This window comes from Sus scrofa, chromosome 18 (assembly GCF_054392235.1).
Source record: "Sus scrofa isolate SSC_HxYL_T2T_F1_AM1 chromosome 18, Sscrofa_HxYL_maternal_Yorkshire_Landrace_v2.0, whole genome shotgun sequence".
NCBI lineage: Eukaryota > Metazoa > Chordata > Mammalia > Artiodactyla > Suidae > Sus > Sus scrofa.
Genome location: NC_139400.1, coordinates 14,779,286 through 14,793,474, shown reverse-complemented (window position 1 = coordinate 14,793,474; position 14,189 = coordinate 14,779,286). Strand labels below are relative to the sequence as shown.

General features: G+C 58.8%; 1 protein-coding gene across 1 annotated transcript; it reads right to left on the bottom strand.

Moving 5' to 3' along the window:
* Positions 1-3,683: 3,683 nt before the first annotated feature.
* On the bottom strand, positions 3,684-12,366 carry CRYGN (crystallin gamma N). Its single transcript, XM_085005608.1, has 4 exons — positions 12,040-12,366; positions 9,908-10,156; positions 6,765-6,910; positions 3,684-3,917 (listed from the first exon to the last, which is right to left on the bottom strand). The coding sequence occupies exons 1-4, from the start codon at positions 12,058-12,060 to the stop codon at positions 3,782-3,784; spliced, it is 552 nt and encodes a 183-aa protein (XP_084861734.1). The 5' UTR covers positions 12,061-12,366; the 3' UTR covers positions 3,684-3,781.
* Between the last annotated feature and the right edge of the window lie 1,823 nt (positions 12,367-14,189).

Here is a 14,189-nt window from a genome sequence, read left to right as displayed (position 1 = left end):
TCCTGTGGTCAGCAGGCCTGATAAACAGCGCCTGTGGGCTCCTGGTCCCCAGAGGGTGTTGGGAGCGGGGGTGGGCAGGCCAGGACGCGAGGATGGCTCGGGCAGAGTCCCAGCTTTCCAGACCGCAGAGTGCAGACAAGTATGCGAAGCACGTGTGACTCTCCTCAGAAGGCTCGGCCCTCGGTCCACCGACCCCCTGGACTGACTTCAGACAAATTGCAAGCCTGCCCACAAGCGCTTTGCTGGGAATCTTGTTTTTCTTCTTTCAGACAAAAAGCAGATTTGCTGACAGATTAGGGAGCAGAGGGCTGGGGTGAGGGGGAGGTCGCCCAGGAGCACAAGCCTGTCCTGAAGCACTAAATCACCAGTTAATGAGGTGCCGCTCTTCCTGCTGGGGAGCAGGGCCGTTTGGGAGAAACCTCTGGAACGCAGGGAAGGGCTGAGAGACCTGGCTCTTCCCTGGCTACTGGGGGCTGGACCGAGGTCCTCTGCAGCCGGAGGACTTTTTCCAAGGTGATTCTGGCTCAGTTCCCTAGGAGGGGATTATCCCCCGTGTGCAGCAGGGGAAACTGAGGCACGGGACAGTGATTTTTCCAAGGACACATCCTGGTGAGTAACAGAGAACGGGGTGGAGACCCCTAACCCAGCTCCCCCGTGATCTGCGGGACATCGTGTGTATCATTTATGATGGATAACCAATATTCTTACCTTCTCAGGCTGACTTGTTTGGTCCTTACAGCTGTACACAGCTGGAACAATAGGCCTGGCGAGGCTATTCGGTTCACGTCCTAGGTAAAGTGTGTCCCTCTGAAATTCAGGTGTTCAAGTCAGAACCTCAGAACGTGACCGGATTTGGAGACGTAGGTGAGGTTTACAGAGGTGGTGAAGTGAAACGAAGCCATTAGAGTGACCGTAATCCCATATGACACGGGCACACACGGGGAAAAGCCCATCTGAGGACAGAGAGGAGGGACCGCCCCCCTGCCAGCCAGGGAGAGAGGGCTCAGGGGACACCAAACCTGCCAGACGGTTGATCTTGGACATCCAGCCTCCAGAGCCGTGAGAGGAAAAACTTCCATTCTCTCAGCCCCGTGCAGACTGATCGACTTGGCTCCCAGTTCACGCCTGGCCCTGCTTGCACGTGGAGCTTGGTGACCAGGGTATGGACGCCCTGCTTCCCTTCCTCATGGGTCACGGGGAGGGAGTGGCGTTGAATGAGGTGGGGCAGGGGACTGTGCCTTGGTGTGGTGGCCACTGGAGCGGTGACTAGTACTTTAATTATGGGAAAATACAACTATATACGCCCATGTGCATGCCCTGCGGGAGCAAGGTTGCAGGCAGAGACCCAGTCTGAATCCTGACTGCTGTGTGAGCTTGGGCACGTTGCTTCACCTGTCTGCGGCTGGCCCTCCTTTGTGATAATAAGCATATCACCATCATGGTCTTATTTACATAATAAGTAAAATGACACAGATCCCACTAGGACAGAGCTTGGTATGAAACCGGGGCATAAAAGACAAGTTCAGCGGCGTTGCTGGCATCCTCGACAACGCGGGCAGGACTGGGAGGTCCAGGAGGCCCGGAGCCTCCTCTCCCAGGCCTGGCGTGGAGGCTTGAGGGTCCGACAGTTGTGGGGAAGCCCAGCTGAGCAGGGACGGGGTCTCAGTTGCAGGCAGGGCCTCCCCACCTGGAGACAGGCGTGGCTGAGCTCACGCAGAAAGCGTCACCTCCCTGACAAACTGGCAGCGGAAAGGAAGACGACAGCGCACCTGTTTCCAGCAAACCCTCTTCCTGACTCACGCGGGCGAGGGACATCCGAATGCCCACGCGTTCCGGGCTCGGAGATTTCCACTGCTTTGCTGTTGGTTTTGTGGGGGTTTCTTCAAGTGCTGGGTTCGGATGGAGGGAGTTGCTGCCCTGGGGACCGTCAGTTTCCCGGCCAGGGGCCAGGGGGCTGCCAGGGCTCCATCCCCTGGGGGTACCCCCCGGGGACCCCCATCTACAGACAGAAGGAGGGCAGCCCCTCCCCCTTCCCAGCGGGGCTGAGACGTCACCCAGGGCTGTAACTTCTCTGCCGGGAGGGGTCCCGCAACAGACAGACCCAGCCCTTAGTGGGCGTTGTCCTGGGTGACAGACCTGCTCCCGTTTCTGTCTCAGCGAGGGACAAGGGGGCCCAGCCAGGTGGGAGGTCCGTGGGACCTGGGCCAGCCATCCCATCCTCTGGCACACAGAGCCCTGCAGCAGACTCCGGCTCCGGAGCCGGCTTTCCCTCCCTCATCTCTGGGTTCCTTTGCTCCCACTACCTGGCCTGTGCACACATCTCCATTCCAGTAGAAGCTGTGGTTCCAGGTTCAAGCCCTTTCCTGTGGGGTCCTGAGGAGCATGGCCAGCCTGGAAGGGGAGCCCTTCCCAGGGGGACCCCCTTCACTTAGAAAAGCAGGGGCAGGATGTGTAGGGAGGGGGGAGTGGGCAGAGAGTTGGCCGGTCAGGGGGCCCGCAGCGGGGTGGCAGATGCAGGGGTCTGGAAAGCTGGACCACAGGCTTGCGCCAATGGTCAGAAATCTTGGGGGATCTGAGCCATTCGTGCTGCCTCAGCCCCCTTCCCCCTTCCAGCCAGGGGCCTTGGGGAGAGGGGACGCTGCCATCTCTGGGTTTGCCACCTCCACCTCCCCCTGTTCAGGTGTCCAGTGGTCTGCCCAGAAGCCGGGCCGCAGGACAGGACCTAAGCTGACGTGTCCTCTCAAAGGATCACATCCACCCACATCTGGTCAGCCAAGGTCACTCCTGGTGGCTCTGTGGTCCAGGAAGCTGGCGGGGGGCTGTGGGGAGGGGGCTAGAGGTACCTGGGCCACTCCCAGGGCCCAAGGGTCCTCTCTCACTGGGGAGAAGAGGCTGGACACTGAGGTGTGGGTGCAGGTGGGGGCAGCCTCTTATTCCCAGAAATCCCACCACCTCCCAGGCCAGGCGCCTCCCTCCCTCTCCTCTGAGCAGTGCCCCCCCCACCCCCGCATGGTCCCTTTAGCCCTGAGACTCCTCCTGTCACCTTCTCCTCCGTCCCCAGGATTGAGGATGTCGTTGCAATGACTCCTCCCCCCATTTTTCTCTCCTTACAGCACGGAAGGGGTGCTATGTCCCTGACATGTCCCTGGGCCAGCCCATCCTTTCAGAGGGGCCTCCCCTATAAACCCCCGAGGCCAAGACGCCCCAGAGATGCAGACCCTGGGCCTGGCTTCTGGCTGCGGAGTGGACCACACTCCATGGTCTGGCAGCCTCTTTCTCTGATCTGGGAAGGGCACAGCCCAGAGGGAGCATCTGCTTCAGACCCCTTGGGTCCCCAGCCCCACCCCCAGCCCCTCCACAGTCCTTGCCCCCCATAGCCATCCCGTCCCTCCTCCCCTAACTGGGGCCGGGGGCCTGGGTGGAGCTGTTCTGGGACCCGGCCGGTGGTGACTCATGTAGGACATTGAAATGAAAGGGTTGGACTCCATGACCTGTAGGTCCCTTCCAGCCCTCATGTTCCCCCGACGGGTGCGTCCCAGTGTCCCCCTCCAGCCTTCCCGGATCTGTCCCTCCCCCCCCGGGGGGGGGACTGCTGCCAGCTCCCTGCCCAGGGACTGGGGGCCCCCAGCAGCTGTCCCTTGGTCACAAAGGACAAGGAAATCAGGCCAGCCCAGCTCTCCGCTTTATGACTTTTATTCCCCAGGGTCCAAGTCCCGGGCGGGGCCGGAGGGGACTGCTTCTCTCCGGGCCGCTCCTGGTCGTGGCCAGACCCCACGGGTGGCTAGAAGAAGTTGGCCACCCTGCGGAGGGACTGGATGCGCGCGCTGTGGGCCTCCCAGTCGGAGAAGCTGCGGAAGTCCCCCCGCTCCACCAGGTACATGCGGCCGCGGTAGTTGGGCTCCTCATACAGGACCCACCTAGGCCAGGAGCGGGGCGGTCAGGGCCGCATCCTGGGTGCTGCGGCCTCAGCACCCCCCTCACCCCTCCCGGCCCCAGCCCTGTTCTTGGCTTCTCTGGGGGTCAGGGCTGGGTGAATCATGCACCCAGGGGTGCACAGCAAAAGAGAACATTTTAAACTGACGAGACTAGAACGTCCATCGCGAGGGCCAGGAGCGATGCCAGGATTCGTGTGCACCCTCCTTCCCCGACCCCCACCCTGCCCCAGGACGCGCGCGCGCACACACACACACACACACACACACACACACACACACACAAACACACACACTCCTTCCTGCTCCTGGAAAGGACTGTTTGCACAGATAGCACCCAGCACCTGGTAGGGTGCCTGGCACAGAATGAGGACCAATTGCTGTTCATTTGTTCATTCGGCACATGGGCTCCTGTGTCCACGTGTGTGCCCAGTCCTGCTTCCGGCCCAGAGAGTCCCAGCCACTCAGGCTCTCGGGTGTTTGCCGTGGGGGGAGGGACCATGGGGGGAGGGAGAGCAGACAGACCGCCTGACAAGGCCACGGACTTGGCCGTGAGCAGCTGGGGGGCCGGAGGGAGGACGGGGCCTTGTCACCGGAGGCTGTGCGGCTGCAGGGGAAGGGCCAGGGCCCAGGTGGTCAGGAAGGTCTCTCTCAGAAGGGGAGTGCGAGGGGGCATGGGAGGGTCCTCTCGGCCCCGGGAAGGGAGCCTGGTCCAAGGAGAGGCCTCTGGACATGTGGCGAGCATGTCCCAGCCCTGTCCCTCCTTTGTCCCTGAGGCAAGCCTGCAGCTGGGAGGTCCCCAGGGACTCCTTGTGGAGACTGGGTCAGAGCCTGGGCGGAGGGGCTGGAGGCGAGGGGCGGGCAGCGTGCAGGCTGGTGCCCCTAGAGGGGCCTCCACGCCCCCGTGGTCCCCACCCAGTGTTTGTCCAGCGCGGCCCTCTCCACCCCACGCTGGCCTCTTTCCCTTTGTCCGCTGATAGAAAACAGCTTTTCTCCATCAGTGGCAGAGGGGCTGGTGGCCTCAGGAGGCAGAGTGGGGCTCAGTCTCCAGGCCTCCGACAAAGGGGCTACACACTCAGGGGCTGGTTGCCAGGTCCCTTCTGGCCCAGGCCATGGGGTGGCTCTAACCCTGTCTGTGCAGGAACCCCCACCGTGGCCCTCAGCGTTCCTGCCCACCCACGGGTGTTGACGGAGCTTTTCCCCAGGAGACACGTTCCCGGGATCTGTGAGCTCATTCAGCACGAGGCCTGGAAGGGAGAGACTGCCCAGGCCACACAGCTGCCCACCTGCGGCTGCCAGCCCTCTCCTCCCCCACCCCATCCGGCATCTGTGCCTGGCCCAGCCTGCTGGGGGTCCGGGGGCAGGACCGAGGAGAGAGGCACAGGGTGTGAGTGAGTGGGAAGCACCTGCCAGGAGCATCACGGGCCTGATTCAGCCTGGCTTCCTGCCCCCTGCTCCACTGGGGCCCCTCCACCCCAGGTCTCCCTATGCCCATGACCCCCCATGTTACCCACCACCTCCCCACATGTCACGGCTGTGACCCGAGGCACTGCCAAGGGGAGCCAGCCAATCACTCTACCTTGCGGAGCTGCAAAATGCCCCCAGCAGTGTCCTGGGCTATCCCTAGAGCATGCAGGGGGGCCCCCAAAAGGAAGAAGAGAAAGGAACTAGCCAGGCCTTGGCAGGAGCCCCTCACCCTCCCTGTGACTTCCGGGAAGAAGGCAGAGGGCAGCGAGGGGGGAGGTAGCACGCTGGCCACATCCGCTCCAGGACCGTGCCCCCAGAATGGGGGCAGCGAGATGCCGGCACTGTCCCCCCAGGTGCCCTTCAGGACCTGGGTCTGTGGGGACAGGCCATTCCGGAGCTGACTTGGGACCCACAGGAAAATGACTCCTGGCACGTGGGAGGTGGTGGGGAGACCCGCCTTGCATACCCGCCCTCAGATGCCCCGAAAGGCTTCAAAGGGGTCATGTCCGGGGGATTCAGGGTGGCAGCACAGGACAGCCTTTTCTTGCCAAGGGCTTATATATATATATATATATATATACATATATATATATATATATTTTTTTTTTTTTTTTACAAGTTAAAGCCTCAGGAGGCAAAGGCTGAGGCTTCATGTGGAATGGAGCAGAGCCCGCATCCACGTGGGGGGCCCCACAGGCAGCCTCCTGTGAACGCCCCACCATCTGAGCCTGGTTTCCTCTTAGCTTAAGTGGCGGCTGAAGTTTTTATAGTCAAATCTTAGCTGCTACCTTCCTGCCCTCTTTGTAAACAAGCCCCTGGAGCACCCCACCCCCACCTCCAGAGTAGGGGGAGGGGGAGGGGGGGTTGGGCCTGGGAGGACACCTTTTTTTTTTTTTTTGGCTGCATCCAGGGCATATGGAAGTTCCCAGGTCAGCGGTCGAATCTGAGCTGCATCTGTGACCTAGGCCTCCGCTGCCGCAACACTGGATCCTTAACACACGGCACCTGGCTGGGGATTGAACCCAAGCCCACACAGAGACAATGTCAGGTCCTTAACCTGCTGTGCCACAGCAAGAACTCCTCAGGGCCCCTTCTATGCAAAGGCATGACTCAGGCCTCACGAGACACAATTTTCCATTTTCCAGGGCAAATGGTCCTTTTAGAATTCTACAGCCCCATTTCCAGGCGAATCCATCAGTTTAGGACAAACCTGGAATTTCCGAAAGGCCTATGGGTCAGGGGGCCCAGGGCCCAGCAGCCAACACTGGGTCACATAGGGGGAAGTGGGGGACCCCCCCCTGCTGGGGTCTGACCCACCCTGGCAGGTGGGGACCGGTAGTCGGTGGCCACGAGGGCTCTACTCACGCTCCGTCCCCGTACACCTTGATGGCGTTGACACAGTTCTTGGCCCAGCCCCGACTCTGAAGGAACGGACAGTCATCCTTGAACTCCAGACACTGGCCCGTGAAGTTGCAGCCCTCGAAGATTTCTAGGCGGAAGTGCTCCCCGTGCTGCGGGCCCCGCGGATGGGGGAAGGGAAGAAGGCCGACAGTGATGTTCCCACCCCGCCCCGCCCATGTGGGCGGAGCTTAGACTCACCCAGGGCCCAGGGCACCCAAGAGTTCCTGGGCCAGGGGGCCAGCGTGTGACCTCAGCCCGGAACCTCTGCTAGTTCTTGCGCCTGAGACTGCGTTGGATGAGAGGGGTCTATTGCTTTAAAAGATGCAGGGAGCTCCTGTTGTGGCTCAGCGGAAACAAATCCACCTAGTATCCCTGAGGACACAGGTTCGATCCCTGGCCTCACTCAGTGGTTTAAGGTTTAAGCGTTGCCATGAGCTGTGATGTAGGTCACAGAGCGGCTTGGATCCCGCCTTGCTGTGGCTGTGGTGTAGGCTGGCAGCTGTAGCTCTGATTGGACCCCTAGCCTGGGAACCTCCAAACGCTGCAGGTGCGGCCCTAAAAAGCAAATTAAAAAAAAAAAAAAAAAAGATTTAGAGCCCATGAACCAGTCCAATCTCTTCTTTCCTCAACTAAAAAACCCAAGGTCAGAGTTCCCGTCATGGCTCAGTGATTAACAAACCCGACTAGTATCCATGAGGACGGGGGTTTGATCCCTGGCCTCGCTCAGTGGGTTAAAGATCCGGTGTTGCTGTGAACTGTGGTGTAGGTTGAAGATATGGCTCAGATCCCACATTGCTGTGGCTCTGGTGCAGGCTTGCAGCTACAACTCTGATTCGTCCCCTAGCCTGGGAACCTACATATGCCTCAGGTGTGGCCCTAAAATGACCAAAGAGAAACGAACAAATAGACACACAAACAGAAAAACCCAAGGTCCAGAGAGGGCCAGACTGCCTGGGACAGCAGCTGTTCTCTGACCAGCGTGGCCCTGGGCACTGGGCTTCCTCCTGGTGCACAGGTGGGGGGCTCAGGCCCCAGACACACCAACGCATTCCTTTGCCCGTCACCCACCTGGGCCGCAGGCCATGGGCAGCCTGCAAATAAGATTTTACAAACTGTAAAAGAACCTTTTTATTTTAGGGCTGCAACTGCAGCATATAGAGGTTCTCAGGTTAGGGGCCCAATCAGAACTGTAGCTGCTGGCCTGTGCCACAGTCACAGCAACTCGGGATCCAAGCCACGTCTGCGACCTACACCACAGCTCACAGCAACACCAGATCCCCGACCCACTAAGCGAGGCCAGGGCTTAAACCCTCATCCTCGATACTAGTCGGATTCGTTACCGCTGAGCCACGATAGGAACTCCAAGAGAAACTTTTATTAAAACACGAGGCCAAAAATCTAAAGCAAAGAATGGAGTTCTCATTTGCTGAAATCCCCACTGTTATGCTGGGACAAGAACCTGAATCTCCCTAGAAGATTCTCCTTTATTTCCAAAAGACTGAGGCGGGCCAGCTCCTGATTGGCTCTGGCGCCGGCCGGGGCTGGGTCTGTGCCACAATGGGCCCCCAGGACGGCTCTTTGGAGAATAGCATTCAAAGATATCTAAGATCGTTTTCATATAAATAGCATTATGCAAGATCCAGGGCCAGCCAGTATTAATTCCTTTTCCCAAATGTCCATGACCTGGTGGAAATACTAAAAAAACATTCTTAGGGCTTGAGAGGCCAAAGCCCAGCTGGTTTTGCAACCCATGTTGAAAAGAGAGGGGGCGCCACACAGCAGGCCCCTCTTTGGGCTGAATCTCTGATGAGCTGCTCACCGCTGGTCTCAGGAACCAGCCATTTCCTGTCATACCTTCCGGGGCTCACAGCAGGTCAGTTCGGACTTTAACTTGGGAGACACTTAAGGAATAGGGTTGCCAGGTCCTCAAATCCCACCCGAGGGGCAACTGGACACACAGGGGGAGTGACACCCCTCATTTGCTCTTCTCCACACAATGGGCGCACTGTGAGATGGCAGCCACCTGCTGGCTTCTCTCCCCAATCTCCCCATCTCTGCCCATGACACCTAAGCTTCCTCCATCAGCCACTCCACTGAAGGCTCCCAAAAAGCACTACAGGATGGCCTGCGAGGCTGGACCCAGCAGGCCCACATCTGCCCTACGTTAGCCAAATGCTCCCCCATCTGGTGGCAAATCCAAACCGCTCATGTTTCCAACAGTGTTTTCAGTGGAAACGCTAGCAAGATTTTGGCATCAAAAATGAAAAGTGGCTTTCTTTTTTTTTTTTTTTTTTTTTTTTTTTGTCTTTTGTTGTTGTTGTTGTTGCTATTTCTTGGGCCGCTCCTGCGGCATATGGAGGTTCCCAGGCCAGGGGGTCGAATCGGAGCTGTAGCCACCCGCCTACGCCAGAGCCACAGCAACGCGGGATCCGAGCCGCGTCTGCAACCTACACCACAGCTCACGGCAACGCCGGATCGTTAACCCACTGAGCAAGGCCAGGGACCGAACCCGCAACCTCATGGTTCCTAGTCGGATTCGTTAACCACTGCGCCACGACGGAAACTCCCTGAAAAGTGGCTTTCTGACACATGGCTGAAAGTGCAGGCTCCCCAACTGGGTCCCCAGGCCATTTCCTCCACACACAGGACAGGCTGGGTCTGTGTGGGGACAGCGCTCAGGTTTTTTTTTTTTTTTTCTTTTTAGGGCCACAATTGTGGCATATGGAAGTTCCCAGGATAGGGGTCAAATCAGAGCTGTAGCTGCCAGCCACAGCCACAGCCACAAGGGATCCGAGCTGTATCTGTGACCTATGCCGCACCTTGTGGCAACGCCAGATCCTTAACCTACTGAGTGAGGCCAGGGATTGAACTCTCATCCTCATGGAGACTAGTCAGGTCCTTAACCTGCTGAGCCACAGCGGGAACTCCCCATCTGTCAGTCTTAATGATCCCACAGTCTCATCTGTTCTTAAAGCCGGGAGGGCCATGCTCCCTGATTACTGGTCCCAAGTCTGACCAGGCCCAACCAGGCCTAACCAGGCCCTGGGTCACTCTAGCCGGAAGCCTCCCCTCGTCCCAGCCAGGTGGAGCGGCACAGGCCCCCTCACCATTCCCACAGGCCGACAGGAGCCCATGTGGTCGTTGTGGCCGTTCCAGCGGTAGAAGTCCGGGTAGTCACCGTGCTCCAGGACGAACTGCTGGCCCCGGAAGTCGGGGTGGTCGAAGCAGACCCAGGCCCCACTCTCCACGCGGACGGAGTTCACGCGGTTCATAAAGCCCCGGTCCTGGAAGTTGTCACAGTCCCCGAAGACCTCCAGCTTCCTCCCCGTGAAGTGCTTGCCCTCGTAGAGAGTGATCTAGAAAGACCAGGTGAGCGGGCGTGGCATCACGGGCTCCTCTCCTCTCAGTTTTGGAAATGGACACGTGGGCCCAGTGCCCTTAATGGAACGCTGACTCCCAGCCCTGAAGCTCAGACCTGCTGCATACAGTAGGTGCTCAACACTGGCTGTTGACAGGGTGAAAGACAGCTTGGATGGCGGGTTGAGGTCAGACCCAGAGCCGGCCCCCCTCATGCTGGGAGCCCACGCGGGCAGACAGACGTCAGAAGGTACGAGGGGGCAGGAATTTCCCCCTTTGTCCAGGGGCCCATTTGAAAACAGGCTCTTTGCAAGTTCCCACTGCATTTTTTAAACTCAGTTTTTGCTTATCTTTAAAACATAACATCCAAGGAAATGTTTTCAAAAGAAAACACTTCACCCACACCCACCATTATAACCAAATAGTCTAGTTTTCAGAAGGCCAGTTTCCCGGGACCCGGCCCCTTAACCCAAGAGACTGAATCCACGGAGCCAAGTCAGAGTCAGGCGTGGGATTAACAACTCAAAAGAGGGCTCTTTCAGCGTAACCCCATCCCTTTGTACCCGGCCACTCCTTTGAGTGACAGGCATGTGTCAGATCTGGAGCTTTTCTAACCCAGTGGTCAGTTAGGACTGACGAGTACTCTCTGTCCCCAAACTAAACAACGTGAACCAGATGGTAACTAGACCTAGCACGGTGATGGTTTGCTAAAGCAAGCAAATATCAGATCACTCTGTCAAACACCTGAAACTAATACAATCTCGTTAGTCAATGATACTTCAATAAAAACAACCCCACCCCCAAGAAAACAGCAACAAAAAGAACCATATTGACCCCCAAAGGCACTCCTTTCTGCAGAGGAATCTGAAATCTCAACCATCAAGAACGCTTTGGGTTTCAAGATGTGTGCTCCTAGAAGGGCCTTGGCAAAGTCACGTCGCCTGGGGCCCAGGACCGTTGTTGTCCCGTGTAGTGTCACTGACGTGGAATGGCACTTTGGGCCCCTTGGAGTTAGGTGAGGCCGGATGGTCTGGCCAAAGGGATGTGCCCAGCTGCGGAAGCTCCGAAAATCAGCCACCATTTCTCATCTCTCCCTTTCCCTCTGCCGATACCAAGAGGTCCCTCTGCAGCCCAGAGGAGGGCAGGCAGGCAACGGTGGAGGTGGGCTCTTGGGGTTGTTTGTTACTGAGGCAGAACCTAGCCCAGGCAGACCGATACACTAATGCTCTCATCATCCACTAACCTTGAATGTAGCCCCTGGAAACGACAGGCTTTCTCAGATTAGCTAGGAGAGGGAGCTGGGAAGCCGGGAGAGGTCCAAATGGGCCAGGTTTCCTGCACAAGGCAAGCCTGATGGAGGGCACCCCCCCACCGCCCCAGGTATTCAAGGACAACGGGTCTCCCACAGGCTTCCAAGTCCCTCAAATCTGAACATTTTGCAGAGAAGCAGCCCCAGTGACCCTAAGGAGATTCTGAGGAAGGAGCAGCTGCATTAGAACTTCTCAGGCAAAGAAGTGGAGGGGGTGGGGGTTGGCAGCGGCTGCAGGGCACGTCAAGTGTCCTCACTCCAACCCAGGTACCCCTCAGATCTGCCCACCCTCCCTGCTCCTAACTCGAGGAGGGACGCCCAGAGCCAGGGCCCCCACACCGCAGAGGCCCTCAACCAGGGCCAGGATGCCCCGCTTCGTTCGGAAATGCAGCCAGCTCTGCAGATGCAGAGTATCCAGCAACAGGTGGCCACCCGCGCCCCCATCCTCCATCCCCCCCGCCCAGAGCAATGGGAGGGGCTCTCTCGGCCTCGCGCCGGCCTCCCCCCCCCCCCCCGCCCCCCGCGGTTACCTGGGCTGCAGGCGGGACCGAGAGGGGAGAGGGCGGCACTCACCTTCCCCGAGCGCTGCGCCATGGTGCGCCGACCTCCGGCCCGCGGGCCCGATATAGCGGGCGGCGCCCTGCTGGCTCAGCGCCGCCGGGACAAAAGATTTGCTGGGCCGGCGCGTTCGTGCTGTCGGCGCGCTAAGCCCGGAGGGGCCGCCCCGCCGGTGGGACCCAGCCCGCCCCTGCCCGGGGGTCTCCCCGGTGCTTACGGGAGTCACCGCGCCCGCGAGCCCAGCCAATCCCCAGGGCTCCTCTCTCCCTGGCCCCAGACCCTGTGCTGTCCCCGCAGAGTCAGGACGAGGCAGGGTGGGGGGCCCAGCTCCCCAGCCTGTGCTCTGGGGCTGGGGGTCTCCAGGCTCCCCCGCCCCGCCGCCGCTCTTCCGCGCGCAGAGCTTTCCCCGACCTCCTGCAACTCCCTTTTCTCGCCGGGGACCCAGGCTCACAGTGCTTCTGAATTCTCTCTCTGCGACGGATGGAGCCCCGCTCCGGAGGGCAAAGAAGACACCCCCGGACGACTCCCTGCCCCCCCACCTCGCCTTCTTGCTCGGGTCCAAGGTCATGCCTGCCTGCTTGCTGCTTTTGTCGAAGTTGGGGACCCCCATCCACAGGGAGGCCAAACGAAGTCAAAGGTTGAAGTTTGCAGAGAATACGTTTATTGCAAAGGCCTTGTAAGGAGTGGGAGTGGCGCCTGCTCCAAAGGCCTCAGCTTCCAGGTGGATTTCAGGAAAGAGGTTTTAGAGGCAAGGAGAGGGAGAGGAGCTGCAGGTGCAAGATCAGCTCACGCACATGTCTCTGAGTGGTTGAGGGCGAAGGATCTGGGTTGTGTCGCAGGGCTCAGTGTCACCAATCCTCCGGCTCCAGTGGGTCTGGGGTTTACAGGGCTCACGGTCATCAAGCAGGTAATTCCTCCCATTCGATGGGGGTTTTAGCATCTGTGAAAAACTCAGAAAGTGCACCTCGGCTACTGTTATCTAGGGACTGCAGGGAGGAACTCGAGACTCTGTGGCTGCCATATGGCAGTTGTACTGTTCAAATTCTTACCAGTTCTCTTGGCACAACTGCTATTTTTGTCACTACATGTTCACATCCTTCTAATCATTAATTCTTTTTTTGTTTTGGCCATACCTATAGCACGCAGAAGTTCCTGGACCAGGGATTGAACCCGTGCTACAGTAGAGCCACAGCAGTGACAATGCCAGATCCCCAACCCACTGAGCCACCAGGGAACTCCACCCATCATTAATTCTTGAGCCAGGCTTTTGTGACTCAAGGGAGGCCCGGGAGACTGCAGTTTTTCTACAAACGAGAGGCAGGGGACGTGGGCCGGGGTTGGGGGGGCGGGGGCACGGGTCCGTCCCGGGAAGACCCCATTGGGTTCTGCTCGGTTACGCTCTGGCCTGAGCTCCCAGCCCCACCTTCACTTTTCGGCTCCAGCAGCACCCACCTCCAGGCCCACCTCTCTCTGCCGGGTCCCCGTCCCCATGCTGCAGATCCCACGCCTGCTGCCTTGTTCCCTGGAATGCTGTCCCCTGTCCCTCTCCCCTCCCTACCCCGTCAATGCTCACTTTTGAACCTTCGAGGTGTCACCTGCCCAGATCCAAACCCCACTGGCTGGTGGGCCACAGTGCCCTGTACCCAGACCACCCTGGATGCAAGGGTGGGTTTAGAGAAACACGCAGCCCCGCCCCAGCATGGGACTTTCTTAGGGCACAGATGTTCTTGGCACATAACAGAGGCTCAGAGATTGTTTGTACAGTGAACAGAGTCAACATTCAGGCTACAAGATGTGTGGCCCCCAAATTGCTGGGGAGAGGAGATGCGTATACAGAACACAATACCGGGTGGGAAGCTGGGGAGAGGCCAACTCTGAGATCAAAGGAGCGAGACCTCATCCAAGCCGGTGGTCCCAGGGGGCTTCTCAGAGGACAGGGCCAGAGAGGAGGGGCTCGGGGAGCAGGCTGAGCTGCTCTCCAAGAAGTGGACTTGTAGCACTTCTCAGAGATGAGACATTTTCAGGTCCAGGAAAAGGAGGTCGTGGGTTTTGGGGGCAAAACCTCCTCCTGATCGGGGAGCTGTTAGACGACAGTGCATACACGACAACCTGTCTGTCACCCTTGCGCCCAAAGACAGGCCTCCCAGGGGGCCTGGCCCGGCTGT

Coding starts and splice junctions, on each gene's coding strand:
- CRYGN (XM_085005608.1), bottom strand. CDS start 12,060: ATGGCGCAGCGCTCGGGGAAG. Junction 6,911..9,907: donor CCTGTCGGCCTGTGGGAATG/GTGAGGGGGCCT, acceptor CGGGGCCCGCAG/CACGGGGAGCACTTCCGCCT. Junction 3,918..6,764: donor AAGGTGTACGGGGACGGAGC/GTGAGTAGAGCC, acceptor CTCCTGGCCTAG/GTGGGTCCTGTATGAGGAGC.